The 15,732-nt window shown below is 45.0% G+C and overlaps 1 protein-coding gene across 6 annotated transcripts in view; it reads right to left on the minus strand.

The window, feature by feature from the left end:
* Nucleotides 1-13,546, minus strand: part of LOC139759985 (cytochrome P450 3A11-like) — a 40,887-nt gene extending 27,341 nt beyond the window's left edge. Inside the window, exons 1-2 of one of the 6 annotated variants that reach the window (XM_071682725.1) lie at nt 13,465-13,546; nt 8,906-9,064 (exon numbers count right to left, since the gene is read on the minus strand). In XM_071682725.1, coding sequence (XP_071538826.1) covers nt 8,906-8,956 — 51 coding nt within the window. In that variant the 5' untranslated portion in view covers nt 8,957-9,064; nt 13,465-13,546. Of the gene's footprint in view, nt 1-2,028; nt 2,107-2,215; nt 2,363-8,732; nt 8,754-8,905; nt 9,065-13,464 lie in introns of those variants that run through there. The other 5 variants (XM_071682731.1, XM_071682728.1, XM_071682727.1 and 2 more) reach the window with 5 other exon arrangements.
* Nucleotides 13,547-15,732: the final 2,186 nt, after the last annotated feature.

Genomic DNA, 15,732 nt, shown 5'->3' on the forward strand with positions numbered 1-15,732 from the left:
AGAGGATGTGTGGATCAAGTGTTTGCTCTGAAGAATGTATGAGAAATACTTAGAAAAAGAAATGGATTTGTATGTAGCATTCATGGATCTGGAGAAGGCATATGACAGAGATGCTCTGTGGAAGGTATTAAGAGTATATGGTGAGGGAGGTAAGTTGCTAGAGGCAATGAAAAGTTTTTATCGAGGATGTAAAGCATGTGTACGAGTAGGAAGAGAGGAAAGTGATTGGTTTCCAGTGAATGTCGGTTTGCGGTAGAGGTGAGTGATGTCTCCATTGTTGTTTAATTTGTTTATGGAACGGGTTGTTAGGGAGGTGAATATAAGAGTTTTGGAGAGAGGGGCAAGTATGCAGTATGCTGTGGATGAGAGGGTTTGGGAAGTGAGTCAGCTGTTGTTCGCTGGTGATACAGCGCTGGTGGCTGATTCGGGTGAGAAACTGCAGAGGCTGGTGACTGAATTTGGTAAAGTGTGTGAAAGAAGAAAGCTGAGAGTAAATGTGAATAAGAGCAAGGTTATTAGGTACAGTAGGGTTGAGGGACAAGTCAATTGGGAGGTAAGTTTGAATGGAGAAAAACTGGAGGAAGTGAAGTGTTTTAGATATCTGGGAGTGGATCTGGCAGCGGATGGAACCATGGAAGCGGAAGTGGATCATAGGGTGGGGGAGGGGGCGAAAATCCTGGGAGCCTTGAAGAATGTGTGGAAGTCGAGAACATTATCCCGGAAAGCAAAAATGGGTATGTTTGAAGGAATAGTGGTTCCAACAACGTTATATGGTTGCGAGGCGTGGGCTATTGATAGGGTTGTGCGAAGGGTGGATGTGTTGGAAATGAGATGTTTGAGGACAATATGTGGTGTAAGGTGGTTTGATCGAGTATGTAATGAAAGGGTGAGAAGGATGTGCCGTAATAAAAAAGTGCGTGGTTGAGACAGCATAAGAGGGTGTATTGTAATGGTTTGGTCACGTGGAGAGAAGGAGTGAGGGAAGATTGACAAAGAAGATATGTGTGTCAGAGGTGGAGGGAACGAGGAGAAGTGGGAGACCAAATTGAAGGTGGAAGGATGGAGTGAAAAAGATTCTGAGCGATCGGTGTCTGAACATGTAGGAGGGTGAAAGGCGGGCAAGGAACAGAGTGAATTGGATCGATGTGGTATACCGGGGTCGACGTGCTGTCAATGGATGGAATCAGGGCACGTGAAGCGTCTGGGGTAAACCATGGAAAGTTCTGTGGGGCCTGGATGTGGAAAGGGAGCTGTGATTTCGGGCATTGTTGCATGACAGCTGGAGACTGAGTGTGAGCGAATGGAGCCTTTGTTGTCTTTTCCTGGCGCTGCCTCGCGCACATGAAGGGGGAGGGGGATGTTATTCCGTGTGTGGCGGGGTGGCGATGGGGGTGAGTAGGGGCAGACAGTGTGAATTGTGTGCATGTGTGTATATGTGTCTCTGTGTGTGTATATATGTGTGTACGTTGGGATGTGTGGGTGTGTATGTTTGCGTGTGTGGACGTGTGTGTGTGTGTGTGCATGTGTGTGGGTTGGGCCATTTCTTTCGTCTGTTTCCTTGCGCTACCTCGCAGGAGCGGGAGACAGCGACAAAGCAAAATAATAAATAATATATATATATATATATATATATATATATATATATATATATATATATATATATATATATATGGAATGAAATATAGTAAAACTGAATTATCCAAACTTGCCTAAGTACGAAAGGTTTCCAATTATTACCATACTTCCTGGGGTTCAGACTACGTCCAAAACTTTTCTCTGTATTGTTAGAATTATCCTTAACGTGACAGTGATTTCGCTAAAACTGTTTTCTCGACAAGAGTCGGAACTTCCAGTTCCTTGGTGGGATAATACAGTGCTTGTTTCAGGTACATCTGTAACAGTTCTTGATAATATAAGTGGAAGGACCAATTGCACCAGTTGGGGTAATTATGAAATGAAGGAAACTACAGCTATAAGCTGTTAGGAGCAAGGAGTCTTGCTTTCGTGTATAGAAAACTATGAACGTACTTGCTATGATGAATCCCTTTACCCACTCCAGTCTCCTCGTTTACTGTGATAATCATCCACCTGCAAACACCTCACAAGCACAGTGAATCACCATTTCCATCTAAATCATGCCAACTATCGCAAGGGTTCTACCTTCAAGTTGACTTAACAATTCTTTTCCATTTCAACTTTAACCGTAGTTACTAACCTTCTAAAGAACTTCGTGGTAGAGGCACTGTTTTATCTACGACTAGGTTGTATACAATACTCAAAGGACTTTGTGTTTGATACGAAGAACGACGAAATAGATGTTGCCGGATCGTAGGAAATGTTGTTGTACCGCTCAACCCTCTCAATTACTGCAGTTGATTTCTTTCCCATCTAGCTACGATACATGAATGTTTGGAAGGCAATGTCAATTAAATCTAACAAGACCAAGTACCGCTCCTCGCCTATGAACTATTACCAAAAAGTTAAGAGAGAAGTTTACGAGACGGTTAAGGCACAACCCTCCGAAACGTTAACCAGGACGCGAGTAAACAGATATAACCTTGGCGACCATAATTCCATGAACATTCCGGACAAATATTTTCTTTATTTCTAGAGCCTATATAATCCTGTTCTAAATGTATAACAAAAAAAACCATTGTTATGGCTTGGTTGCCGTCACATAGTGCATGACTTCATCCAGTTTGTTTATGATATCGTTGCCACACTAAGGTGGGATCTCCTTGGGAATATAGTCTTTAAAAAGCATTAGTAAATAAAGTGCCCATCATGACACCGCCAAACACCCTCCCTCCTTGCAAGAGGAGTAAGGCTGGCCATTATCCCTGTGGCCGGTGCTGGATGTCGACTCGAGATCAACTCAGCTTCTTCAGTTCATAAGAACAATTGATAAGCTATTAAACAGTCCAGAAGTCTAATGACTTGAATTGGTGTTAACCTACTGCAGGGTCCTCTTCACCTGCTCTAGGGCGGTTAAACAATCACTAACAAACCAGAAGATAAAAGTAGCGTTGAAAATTCAAGCTCCATTTAAATAGGTATTAAGCAACTCAGACTGGTGATAACCCCAGTTGATCTCTGATGTAGATGACACGGTAATATACTTCCCAAGTACCTGACATCATAGATATGAAAATAAAGACAAGTGCAAAACGAATGTGTAGATTTTGTGAAACAATAGTAGATACAACAGTACGAATATGAAGACGAATTGGTATCTTTCATCAATTGTGTGTGTGTGTGTGTGTGTGTGTGTGTGTGTGTTGAGACTGGATGAATCAGTTTTCATCAGACTGTCAAAGAGATATCCTACGACCTCGCCTCCCTGAGTGGACGGGATCCACTAGCCTCCACGTCTGGAGACGGGGTCCAATGGCCTCCTCGTCCGGAGACGGAGTCTACTGGTAACTATTTCATGAACCATATATTCTATGAATTATCACCTGCATGTTAGTTAGGTTTACCCTAACCATTCATCAATCACATTTTGTATAATGTATGACTAGCAAGTTAGTTACGTTTACCCTAATCGTCTCCATACACGTTTTCGTTTACAAGTTACTAGCTTATCGGTAAGATGGCGCTAGTGGCACTTTTTGACAACTATGTTATCACTAGCAACCTGGGGTAGTTACTCTTCCCAAATACATTCCCTTCAAACTCAAGAAGTTATTCAACATCGATTCCCACATAGTGATGGTTAGTGCAGGACAAGCTAACTACTGTGCAGAGTAAAGTGGGTAAGACACAAAGTTTGGAGAGTGCAGGAAGTTGTCAATTTGAAGGAAGATGTGTATGGACATACTAAGGTGAAGATGGCAGATAAAATTGCTGTTAGCAAAAGGTCGAAGTGGAGAGGTGACAGTCAGATGATGGTTCGGATGCACCGTACCCTACCTTACACAGAATATCCTCCCCCATCCCCAACCCCGCTCATCTTCCAGTGAGACCTGACGAACGAGACTAGCAGACTAGCCCTGCCGAGACGTCCACTTCCCTCCACGTCAAACCAGCCTCAGGAACTGGTACGACCAAGGGACGACCAAGTCTCGCCTACCACAGGCACACAAGGGGGAAACACCTTCTCTAGCCCTAGGGCCGACATTAGATGGACAAGGCCGGCAACTGACTCTTAACCTGTGCTCTTGGACCACATCCTGTGAAGGGACTGGGTTTTAGGTTAGGGCTTTCACGGAACACACCTCAAGGAAAGCCCAAACCCTCTGAGAGCACTCGCACTCTCTTGGCACCATACCGCCACGCCAGTTAACAGTGGCAGATGTTACTCGCACGGTGTCTTTGCCAGGGAGATCCCGTACGTCCTGAAGGACTTCCGAGGTGCCGTAATAGCTGTACTTTTTTGGTACGCAGTAGAGAGCGCGAAGCGAACTCCAGGAACTTGTGTACGCGAAGCGAACACCAGGGACTTGTGTACGCGAAGCGAACTCCAGGAACTTGTGTACGCGAAGCGAACACCAGGGACTTGTGTATCTATGATAAACGCCTCTATGCCTTTGGAAGCCACGATGTTCGGCTTTCTAAAGGACCCCGCAATAGGATGCGAGGCTCGCAAACCACTGCGTAACCTTTTTGCCTCAACCAGCCAGCCAAATAGACACAAATGTTATCTTGCAGCTTCACTCTACCCCCGTGGGTACGTGGGCATACCTGAGAGATATGCCCAAGCGTATCGGGCTTCTGACAAGTGTCACAGAGGCAGTTGTTCTCGGGCCGGCCTCTGGCAGCCCTGGCGGGGGTAGGCAAAGCATCAATCCTTACTTGGACGGCTTTCACGTAATCAGCACCGATTAGAAAACGGTTCCGACTGTTTACCCAACCTGCCGACCTGAGGCACGGTAGCAGATGGAGTGAGACCCTCTCCGCCAACATCACTGATCAGACGGGCCCTCCATGCGCGATGGCGTTCGAACTTAGTCATTTGTCTGTCGACCAGCAATGCACGCGGAGCCGGACCAGCGGTGCAGCTTGCTCATGACTGCAGGCTCCCGGACCGCCATCTGAATCACCGGGTCTGACGAGGTAAGTAGCTTCTCGAACCTGGCTTGTTTATTCAGCCGAATGGTTGAGACAAAATCTGGTATACCAAACCCACCATCTCCTGCTGCCGAGTGTAAAAATATGTGCTAGCTGCGTCTTTTAGACTTGCCCCAGCACCAACTCTCTGTTGAGATTTTGGAGGGGCTCTAGTGATGTTAAAGTAGCTCCTCCTCTCGCAAGGCGCCGTAGGACTTGCTCCTGCCTCCTGCCCCAACGAGAACTCTAAGGTACTTATAGTCATCCTTAGCACTCGTGGAGCCGATAACGCTGCACAAGACTTGGAACGTCCTACCTTTGATGACATACCAGGTAGTCTTACGCTTGCCGTCGACCTCCATGGTGAGGGACAGACACTTTCCCGGGTTCACTCGAAGGGGTAGAGGGTTTCCGGCCCAACCGTAGTTGGCAGTACCTCCCACTCGCATTTCAAGACCTGTCCAGCGGCCAACGACATATTCTGCTCGTAAAGCCGCTATATCTTACGGTATTGCTCCCTGCGAAGACGATTTCCACGCAGAGGAGCCCCCTCGGTCGGGCGTTCGCTGCCATGGTCCGTTGGCGCGATCCAGTAAACGAGCTGCCGCTCCCCGGCCAGCGGACCCTGGCATACCTCACCGCGATCCAGTAGACAGACGAGCTGGCTGCCGCTCCCTGTACAGCCGACCCTCGCCTACCTCACCATAACTCAGTACAGTAGCCACCACTCACCGGCCTATCCTGGGCCACCTCACCTCACCCTGACCCAGTATAGTAGCCACCACTGCCGACTATTCTACCCTACCTCACCGTAACCCAGTGGAGTAGCGGCTGACCAACCCTACCATACCTCACCAATGATCCAGTACAGTAGCCACCACTCACCCGCCTATTCCAGCCATCCTCACCGTAATCCAGCGCAGTAGCTTCCCGCCCAGACGACCGTAGCCTATGAAAATCTAATGTAAGCTCCCCAGAAATAGATAATTATAATGAAAATGTATCGTTATTATTGTGGTTCGCAGGTGTGAGAACGCGTGGAGTTGCCAAGTGTAGGGGAGGTTCGGCAGTACGGCGAACTCTCACAGTTTCTAATTTTTCACTGGCAACATGAAGAGTCAAAAGTACCAGTTGTCTGTTACTGTTTGTATATTGCTAATCTAAAAAAAAAAGTCATTCAAATGTTTACTGTAATAACGTGAATGGCGGGTTACGCGTTGGGGACGAACGATCATAAACTGTCACCCGAGTGAATAGGTAAAATACTTCGAAATCTCTGTCTATCGAGTTCATATGTTCTCTACATTTTCTAGCTGTGGAAATTACATTAAGTACACCTCACTATAGTTCACCACTCACTCTACATTGGCTACAACCATTAATCTCCAAATGTTACTCAAACCTGGCTAGAAAAATGGCCTTTGTTTATGTAAACATCATCAAACTCCGAGCCGGGAGCACGAAGCCAGCTGGCAGCCACCGAGACGGCGACCTGTCACCTGTCGTCACATATCCTCACCTTTTGAGTTTTACCCCGAGTATCTCAGTGACCAGTACCTTACCTCTTCCCTAGTCCCCTGAAGCCTCCTCCACCACTACACTTCCCGGAACCCTTAAGGCGATACTGTCACTCACCACAACAACCCAGGAAATGACCGTATGAGCCAGAAACACAGTAATTTTCGGTTCTGGAATGAACGCGCTCGTCGGCCATCTCGAAGCAGAAGCTGGGCTTCATTGCATCGCAAGGCGTTGTCTCAATCCAGTGAAATGACTTGCATGGCATTTTGTTCTGTAACGTTCGTTTTTAGCTATATACTTACTAGTATTCCATGTACTTGTGCTACATGCGTATCTTATTAAAATTCCATGCAGGAAAATTACTTTTGTTATATTTATTTATTTTGCTTTGTCGCTGTCTTCCGCGTTAGCGAGGTAGCGCAAGAAAACAGACGAAAGAATGGCCCAACCCACCCACATACACATGTATATACATACCCATACATCTCAACGTATACATATATATACACACACAGACATATACATATATACACATGTACATAATTCATACTGTCTGCCTTCATTCATTCTCGTCGCTACCCCGCCACACATGAAATAACAACCCCCTCCCCCCGCATGTGCGCGAGGTAGCACTAGGAAAAGACAACAAAGGCCACATTCGTTCACACACAGTCTCTAACTAGTTAATCATGTATGATGCACTGAAACCACAGCTCCCTTGCTATATCCAGGCCCCATAAACCATGCAAATGGAAAATAGTCGTCTGGCATTAGCTATAACAAATGTCCTAAAGGGACGCTTTAGTTTGGCGTCGTTGGTTCATTCCTCGACAATCTACTTCGACTAATTCGTTTATACATACATTGCGTCTTCCTACCTTACACACTACAAATGTGAAAAGAAAGCGTTACTCACTCTCGACAGGCGTCGGTGGCTCAGTCTGTGATACATGTCGGTAGCTTACTTCAACACACGTTACTTCGACCAACTCAAAAACTTTGCTCACTCTCCAACAGTCATCGATGAGCTTCGTCTCTAACACAAGTGTGTCGGTAGCTCACGTCATGGCAAACCAAATTCGATTCTCTCTCTCTTACACGCAACGGTATGGCTTCTTACCTGACACACTAAAAACACTGCTCACTCCCTGGTAGACGTCAGTGGCTTCGTGTCTGATACACGTCGGTAGCTCACTCCCAGATACACTACATGGCCTAACTCCGTTACAATTACTTCCTGCCTAACACACACACGCTTCAGAGGCAAAAACACGTCGGTGGTTTTGTCTGTAACATACGTGCGTAGTTCACACCATGACACAATACATGACTAACGCCCTGATGCACAAGGCTGGCTTCCTACCTCACACTACTACAGTGGCGACAACACAAAACCGCTGATGCTCACTTCCTAACAAACTACCGTGGCAAAGAATGGCTGTTCACACTGACAGATTCTCTGGCTCTTTCTCTAGCACATGTTGGCACCTCACTCTAGGACACAGTGTTCCCACTAACTCCCTGGCACACAAGGGCGGCTTCCTACCTGACGGTGGAGGAAAGCTACTCACTCCCTGACAGATGTCAGTGGCTTCGATTCGACCACACGTCGTGGGCTCATGCCCCGATGTACGATAGTTTACCACGGCGGTCTGTTGTTCTCTGGCACACGACGAGAGGTTCTCTCCTCCCTCAGCAATGACAACAACGCCCGACTCCTCCTCTAAAATCAAAGCCGTTCAATTTCAAACGACGATCTCACCAGCTGACATGCGTCTGCACCTCATATCCTGGCGCATCTGGCACGTCCCTTCCTGATACACGGCGGCGGATCACTCAAAGACAGACGAAGACGCATGACACACAACGAGCGAGTCCTTCGCTAACACGCAACAGTCTTGCTGCTACGCGCGGGGTTTAATGTCTCTCTCTCTCTCCCTCCCTCCCTAGGGTGCTACGGCAACTCACTCTCCGACACAAAATTATTGGCCTCCCTGCTAACAATACCATGAGAGCATAGCGCTCCCTGAGGAACCAAATGCTCCCTATCGTGACATAAGTCACAGGGAGGGTCCCAGTCTGCCACATACCGCCATGTCAATCTTTTATGTCGGTGGTTCACGCCTCGACTCGACGAAGGTTTACCCCCCTATGAAATTTACACGTGAAGGAGGTACCACCCTCCTTGACTCGACGAAGGTTTACCCCCTATCAAACCTACACGTGAAGGAGGTACCACCCTCCTTGACTCGACGAAGGTTTACCCCCTATCAAACCTACACGTGAAGGAGGTACCACCCTCCTTGACGAAGGTTTACCCCACTACCAAACTTACACGTGAAGGAGGTACCACCCTCCTTGAGGGAAGACACTTGAGTGCTCTCATGACGGCTTCCTCCCTCCCTCTTGCGACGTCAGCAGGCGACTGAGGGTGACGTGGTCCTCGACGGTAGACGGAAGGTCATCATATCCAACCCGTTGTTTGACTGGAATTCTGGAAATAAACGGTGTCTTAATTTTCATTTCAGCTGGAACACATTAAGGCATATTTTTCTATTGACATTAAGTTAAATTACGACATGTTGTATGTAACATCTACCAATGTTTGTGTGTGGGTCATGATAGATTTGAAGTCATGGGTACATTATAGTTTAATCTATTATCATCCATCTTCAAATATATGCTTCAAACTGGTGGCAACAGCGAGGACAAAAACCTCTCGCTAGTAATGTTATCTTTACAATTCTTGTTCTGTGAAACTTTAGGGTAAACAAGATGCAATCGTATGTCATCATTTACCAGCAAAAGGAGCTTCAAAAGCTCGTCTCTTATTGTTTGTATACTGCAAATACAAAGGGTAGGTAGTCATTATTCCCATATTGAGCTAAACTGCTAATTAGCAACACCATATAACTGTAATAACCTATATGGCGGGGTCAGACGTTCCAAAAGACTGTGAACAATTAAAAGCTGTTGCCTGAACGAATCGTAATATAAACCAAAGTTTCAGACAAATTACTTTAATCTACATTTTTCTTGCTGTAGGAACTAGAGTTGTCCACACTTCCACCATGTTCACCTATAGTTGACCAGTCAATGACCAGGCACCCAGATCAAGATATCATCTTTCTCACATGAATTTAGTTTATTAATAATTTTGCCCTGAAATTCACAGGAATCTGTATATTCAGCTCCTATTGCTTTTAGAGCAGAAAGAGAATCAGGAAAAATCATCGCTTTATTGTGATTTGAATTAATTATATAGTCTATGGCTTCACCAGTGGTTACAGCCAATGGTCTCCCATGACTCATTAACCTGGCTATAAATAAAACCTCTTTTTTATAGAGCAATCAACTCCAAGCGGAGACCACGAAGCTGGCAGACTACGTTTGTTGTTTGTTGGCATTTACGGCCATCGACCTATGAGGAAGGTCATTAGGACCTGTAATCCTATCTAGTACGTGATTTAAGTTACACCTAAATACCTATTTCAATAAAAAATAGAAAAAGATAAACTGTAATCACATGATAAAGATGAATTGTAATTAGAAATAACGGGAAAAAAGATTTTGTGGGTAATGAGCCAAAGTGGCGGCAAACACAGCCTCAGTCGGCACAGCAGCCACAGTTGCAGTTTACCCAAGAGTGTGAAGAGATAGGACAGACGAAAGATAGTCCTCCACCACCACGTCATGTACATAGATGATGATCATTCATTTGGACGTCCGCCGGCTCAACCCCATGGCGCAGCTGCCCCAAAATGTAAACCACCTCCTCTCAAGTCCGACCGTCTAACGTGAGGACATGTCCACCCACCATGCGACTAGGCTAAGTAGGAGGAGGAGCCTCACACCGAAGCCAACCTCACCACAGAGAACCACCAACGAACCACTTCACATCATCTGGAAAAATTCTGTTTCTCTGTCAATAGTATTCTTGTCCCAGAGTACATTGACAATGGAGTACATTGACAATGTTAAAACAGATGTTTTTCTTGTTAAAATAGTCTGTTAAGTATATTCGGCGATGACAAGGATAAATCAATTGCCGAGATACTGCCAGTCCGATCATCTACACGAGTTCCACTACCATCGTTCAGAAGAGCGAGGCTGGCACTGATTTGTAGTTGTGCTTGCTTTTGCCTAAGGCCTATACACTACAATTCCAGTAAATTACATTGAACGTGTTGGTTTAAGAGTTATTTAACCGACCAGGTTTCTTAGCCCGTTTATGTCGAGATTTGGGCGAGTCCCAAGGCGACCATACATGGTCCCTGGATGTGGATTGTCTGGCATCCACCAAGTTTATGTCCTCCAACGAAGAAGACCTGTGAACCACAGGCCTCCTAGTTGGAGGTACCGGAACAATGACGTGCCACGTAGTTTTATTCCAAGTTTAGTCAGGTATAAAGATGAGTTAGTTTTGTTCTTTTTCCATCCTGTAGGACGGAGTGATGATGTGGTATTGGCATAGGATTTATCATTAGGTGTAGGTGTAGGGTTAGGTGGAGCTAGATATTTGGAACTGACGATCAGGGTGTCACAAGGATTGTGTCGACATTGTTCGCATAACCGGATCACATTTCAAAGCCGACGCGTAGGATTCATTAAGTTTAGAGGTTTCACGAGACTTCTTAACCCTCCTCCTACCCTCACCATAAGAGATGTTATTTTGTGTCTTGACTGCACAGACGGCCTTCTCAAACTGGAACCGGGGTGAGGCCCGGTCCCAGCTTGGGTGGTTGCCATCGCAGTTAACACACAACATCCTATTACCCATACAATCCTCAGCGGTATGACCCTCCTTAGCACACTTCCCTCCCCCATTTAGCAGAAAGAGTGCAAGACTTGAAGGAGTGACCTAATTTCTGGCATCTAAAACAACGTAAGGGATTCGGGATGTCGGCATGAACTTGACATCGCATGTAACCAATAGAGATATTGTCCGGTAGCCGAGCTTTTCCGAAGGTTAGGTTAAACAGGGGAGTTCTACGCCGTTGGCGATCGACAAATATGGTGATGAGCAGGCAGTGATAACGTCTTCGTTTGCTAGTTCGTTGGCAATGTCGTCCTCCGACATATCCATGACATCAGTGCAGTAGATGACTCTCCTGCAGAAATTCATGGCAATGGGTATCGAGACCACAACTTCATGAATATGGATGGAACTTCTTCAACTTAAAATAGTTCCGCCACCTGTTTCGTCGACTTGACATATATCAGCAAGTCGCCACTAACCAGTTTCCTTTCAGTTTCAAGAGGGCTAGACCAACCATCAAAGACCTTCCTGATAAGGAAGGGACTGAGGGAAGCAAGAGTCGTTGCTCCGGTCGCATGGGCCAAAATCAACAAAATCAGCGCTGCTACTTTTTATGGACGATCCATCGCCACTAACCCCCTATGGGGCCAGTGGATGGCTTACCCGGGTCCATCCTATAGGAGCCTAGCCTCAAAATCTGGAGTGGCAAACCACCCTAGATAATGGGGGAAATAACTAGCTTCCTCCAAAAAAAAAAAAAAAAAGACGAGGCAATTGTTTTATAAAGTTTTCAGGGCGGAGCCGGTCGCACAAAGGCCAGGCGGAGTTCTTCTGCTGACACCCGTCAATAAAATATCAATTCTGCATAAAACCTCCTTACGAAATACACTGATGAACGATAACTTTCAAAAAAAACCTTCAAAACAATAGCAAGGGTAGCGACAACGCATGGAGGAGCAGTAACAACTTAGCTCTGAAAGAACGTCATCAACTCCGTACATGTCAGTAGCTGGCAAGCGACTGTGGTCGGAACAGCAACGATTGCACATTACCCTGCGCAATGTCGCTGCGCATGTAGTTATGGCTACCACCGCTAGGGAGTAGTGATGGCTGGCCTATCTGACGTCTTTAAGCATGTTGATACTTTGGAATTCTTATTTTCTTTTCGCTAAACTCCATATATGCAAGGTTATATTACCGAGACGAATATATCGATGTTTTATTGGCCTTAGCAATGTTCAAAATTTGCCGTTTTGAAACAGTCTTAGAGAACTGAAGCTTTTTACACAACTAAGGCCGCCAAGCACCTAAAATTGGCAAATCCTAGAACAGCAAAGAACCCAACATTTACCAGAATTTGCGGAGCCCAATTCTAAGGCTTGAAAGCCAAGCAGAACGCAAGGGTCAGCGAATCTCATTGGCTTTGTCTATGAACTAGGCAGACGCACTAGAGGAAGCACTGCCGCTTAACACTGGTTACTGGCTCACAACATGAACAGAGCTTGTTGTTCGGGCTCTCAAGTGGCTGGCGGCCAATTTTGGCCCTTTCGGTTGGCAAATTAGAACGGTAGAACTATAAGGTTCAGAACCCACGAACCAATGAAGTTCGCTGGCAACGAAGCAACGGTGTTCGCTCCCGTGCTACTGCTGCGGGGGCTAGACTCACTAACAATATTCAGAGTGAGCCACTGAAGGTAATACACTTTACTTTGATCCCAGCCCTGTGCACACGGAAACATAACAACGCATTGCACTAAGTTTAAAAAAACACTTCCTTGTAAACACTTCACTGAGTGAAAAAACAACACCCCTATAAGCACTGTTCCACACTTAAAAAGCAATAAACATGTAAGTCTACCAGACGCAGCACACTTCACATATGTTCAATAAACACACACCAAATGTGAATATAAGTGAATAATCCAAAGAAAGCAGTGAAGGTTAACGGAAGATAGGAAAGCTGAAAGAAGAGAGTTGATCATGGCATTCTAAACGAAACCAAAATGGCACCTTAGCAAGCAGTAGTGCAATCCTTCCTACGAATTGATACGTGGAATAAAAGCTCAAGGAAGCCCCACTTCTCAAGGAAAATGCACAGAAACATTGCCATCGTGCTAGAGCAAAGTCTTACTTACCAAGAAGACGAGCAGACACCAAGACATCAGGCAACACAGACTTGAAATACAGAGCGTAAGAACACATCCATCTTTGGAAGCGACACAGAGAAGACTACAAATGGCGGCCGAGCTCAGCGAGAAACATATACTAAGAAGCGCAATTTAAGACTTTGACATACTAATTCTTGTGATGCTGGCAGTAACGCCATCTGGGGGGCGAATCAAGAACAATTAGAAAACGGGAAACAGAGCTTAACTACCAAAGAAAACGAAGACCTTAAAAGTAATTGCAAGATATTCAAATCTGCCATAATTTCTGCAGGGAATAGAGTCCTTTATTCTACTTTGTGAGGTATGAATGTTATGTTTTGCCTTAGCAATGATAAGACTTAATGTAAACAGACTTTTTGTTAACTTATACAGAATTCTTTGCTAGTGCTGATATGAATTAGTAATTATGTATGTATGTCATGACCCTATCTTCAGTTTGTGCTGGTAATTTACGGTAATTTAGATTTCCCAAATAATCTTACAATTCACCTTCTTCTTAAATATTGTGATAAAAGGAAACAAATTATTGGTGTAATACAGTATTGATCACTATATATCAGAACATATTTTTTTCACCTTGTGATAGACTGTATGTGCATGCGTACACACATGCATTAAGACAAAATAGGATATCAAAGTGTAACTGTGTTACATGCATGCATATTGAAAGTCACATGCAATCTCAAGCAGTCAGAACTCTGCTTAATATATAAACAGAGGCAGTAATATGTCATCGTCTTTAAAGAATTCAATAATGTATTGTACATGGATGTAAAATAGTTATCAAGTCTTACAAATTTTACAGCGGCATAACGGCATCCAAAGGCAAAGAGACAAACGCAAGGTTTACTTCAAAATACCCCTTTGGGGATGCCAAAGGCCAATAGAGTGGCGTGGAGGCATCCAAAGATATAGAGGGAAATTGAAAGTTTTATTTAAATCCCCTTTGGCGGCGCCAAACGCCATTACAGGGGAATAGCGGCATCTAAAGGGAGAGACAAATTGAAAGTTTACTTAAAAGACCCTTTGGGGATGCCAAAATCCAACAGAGTGGCATGGCGGCATCGAAAAATATAAAGAGAAATTGAAGGCTTAATTCAAATCGCCATTAGCGGCGCCAAAGTCCATCACAGGGACATAGCGGCATTCTAAGGAAAAGAGAAAAATGGAAGGTTTACTTTAATGCCCCTTTGGGGGTGCCAAAGGCCAACAGAGTCGCTTGAAGGCATCCAAAAATATAGAGGGAAATTAAAGGTTTAATTCAAATCCCCTCTGGCGTCGCCAAAGGCCATTACAGGGGAATAGCGGCATCTGAAGGGAGAGACAGATTGAAAGTTTACTTAAAAGACCCTTTGGGGATGCCAAAGGCCAATAGAGTGGCATAGAGAGGCATCGAAAAATAAAGAGAAATTAAAGGTTTAATTCAAATCCCCTTAGGCGGCGCCAAAGGCCATTACAGGGGCATAGCGGCATCCAAAGGCAAAGAGAAAAATGGGAGGTTTACTTTAATGCCCTTTGGGGATGCCAAAGGCCAATAGAGTGGCTTGAAGGCATCCATAAACATAGAGGGAAATTGAAGGTTTAATTTAAATCCTTTTGGCGTCGCCAAAGGCAATTACAAGGGAATAGCGGCATCCAAAGTCAAGGAGACAAATGTTGAGTATTCCTGGTAAATTATATGGGAGGGTATTGATTGAGGGGGTGAAGGCATGTACAGAGCATCAGATTGGGGAAGAGCAGTGTGGTTTCAAAAGTGGTAGAGGATGTGTGGATCAGGTGTTTGCTTTGATGAATGTATGTGAGAAATACTTAGAAAAGCAAATGGATTTATATGTAGCATTTATGGATCTGGAGAAGGCATATGATAGAGTTGATAGAGATGCTCTGTGGAAGGTATTAAGAATATATGGTGTGGGAGGCAAGTTATCAGAAGCAGAGAAAAGTTTTCATCGAGGATGTAAGGCATGTGTACGAGTATGAAGAAAGGAAAGTGATTGATTCTCAGTGAATGTTGGTTTCCAGCAGGGGTGCGTGATGTCTCCATAGTTATTTAATTTGTTTATGGATAGGGTGGTTCGGGAGGCGAATGCAAGAGTTTTGCATAGAGGGGCAAGGATGCAGCCTGATGTGGATGAGAGAGCTTGGGAAGTGAGTCAGTTGTTTTTCGCTGATATACAGCTCTGGTGGAACTGCAGAAGCTGCTGACTGAGTTTGGGAAAGTGTGTGAAAGAAGAA

The sequence above is a fragment of the Panulirus ornatus genome, chromosome 34 (assembly GCF_036320965.1).
Source record: "Panulirus ornatus isolate Po-2019 chromosome 34, ASM3632096v1, whole genome shotgun sequence".
Lineage (NCBI taxonomy): Eukaryota > Metazoa > Arthropoda > Malacostraca > Decapoda > Palinuridae > Panulirus > Panulirus ornatus.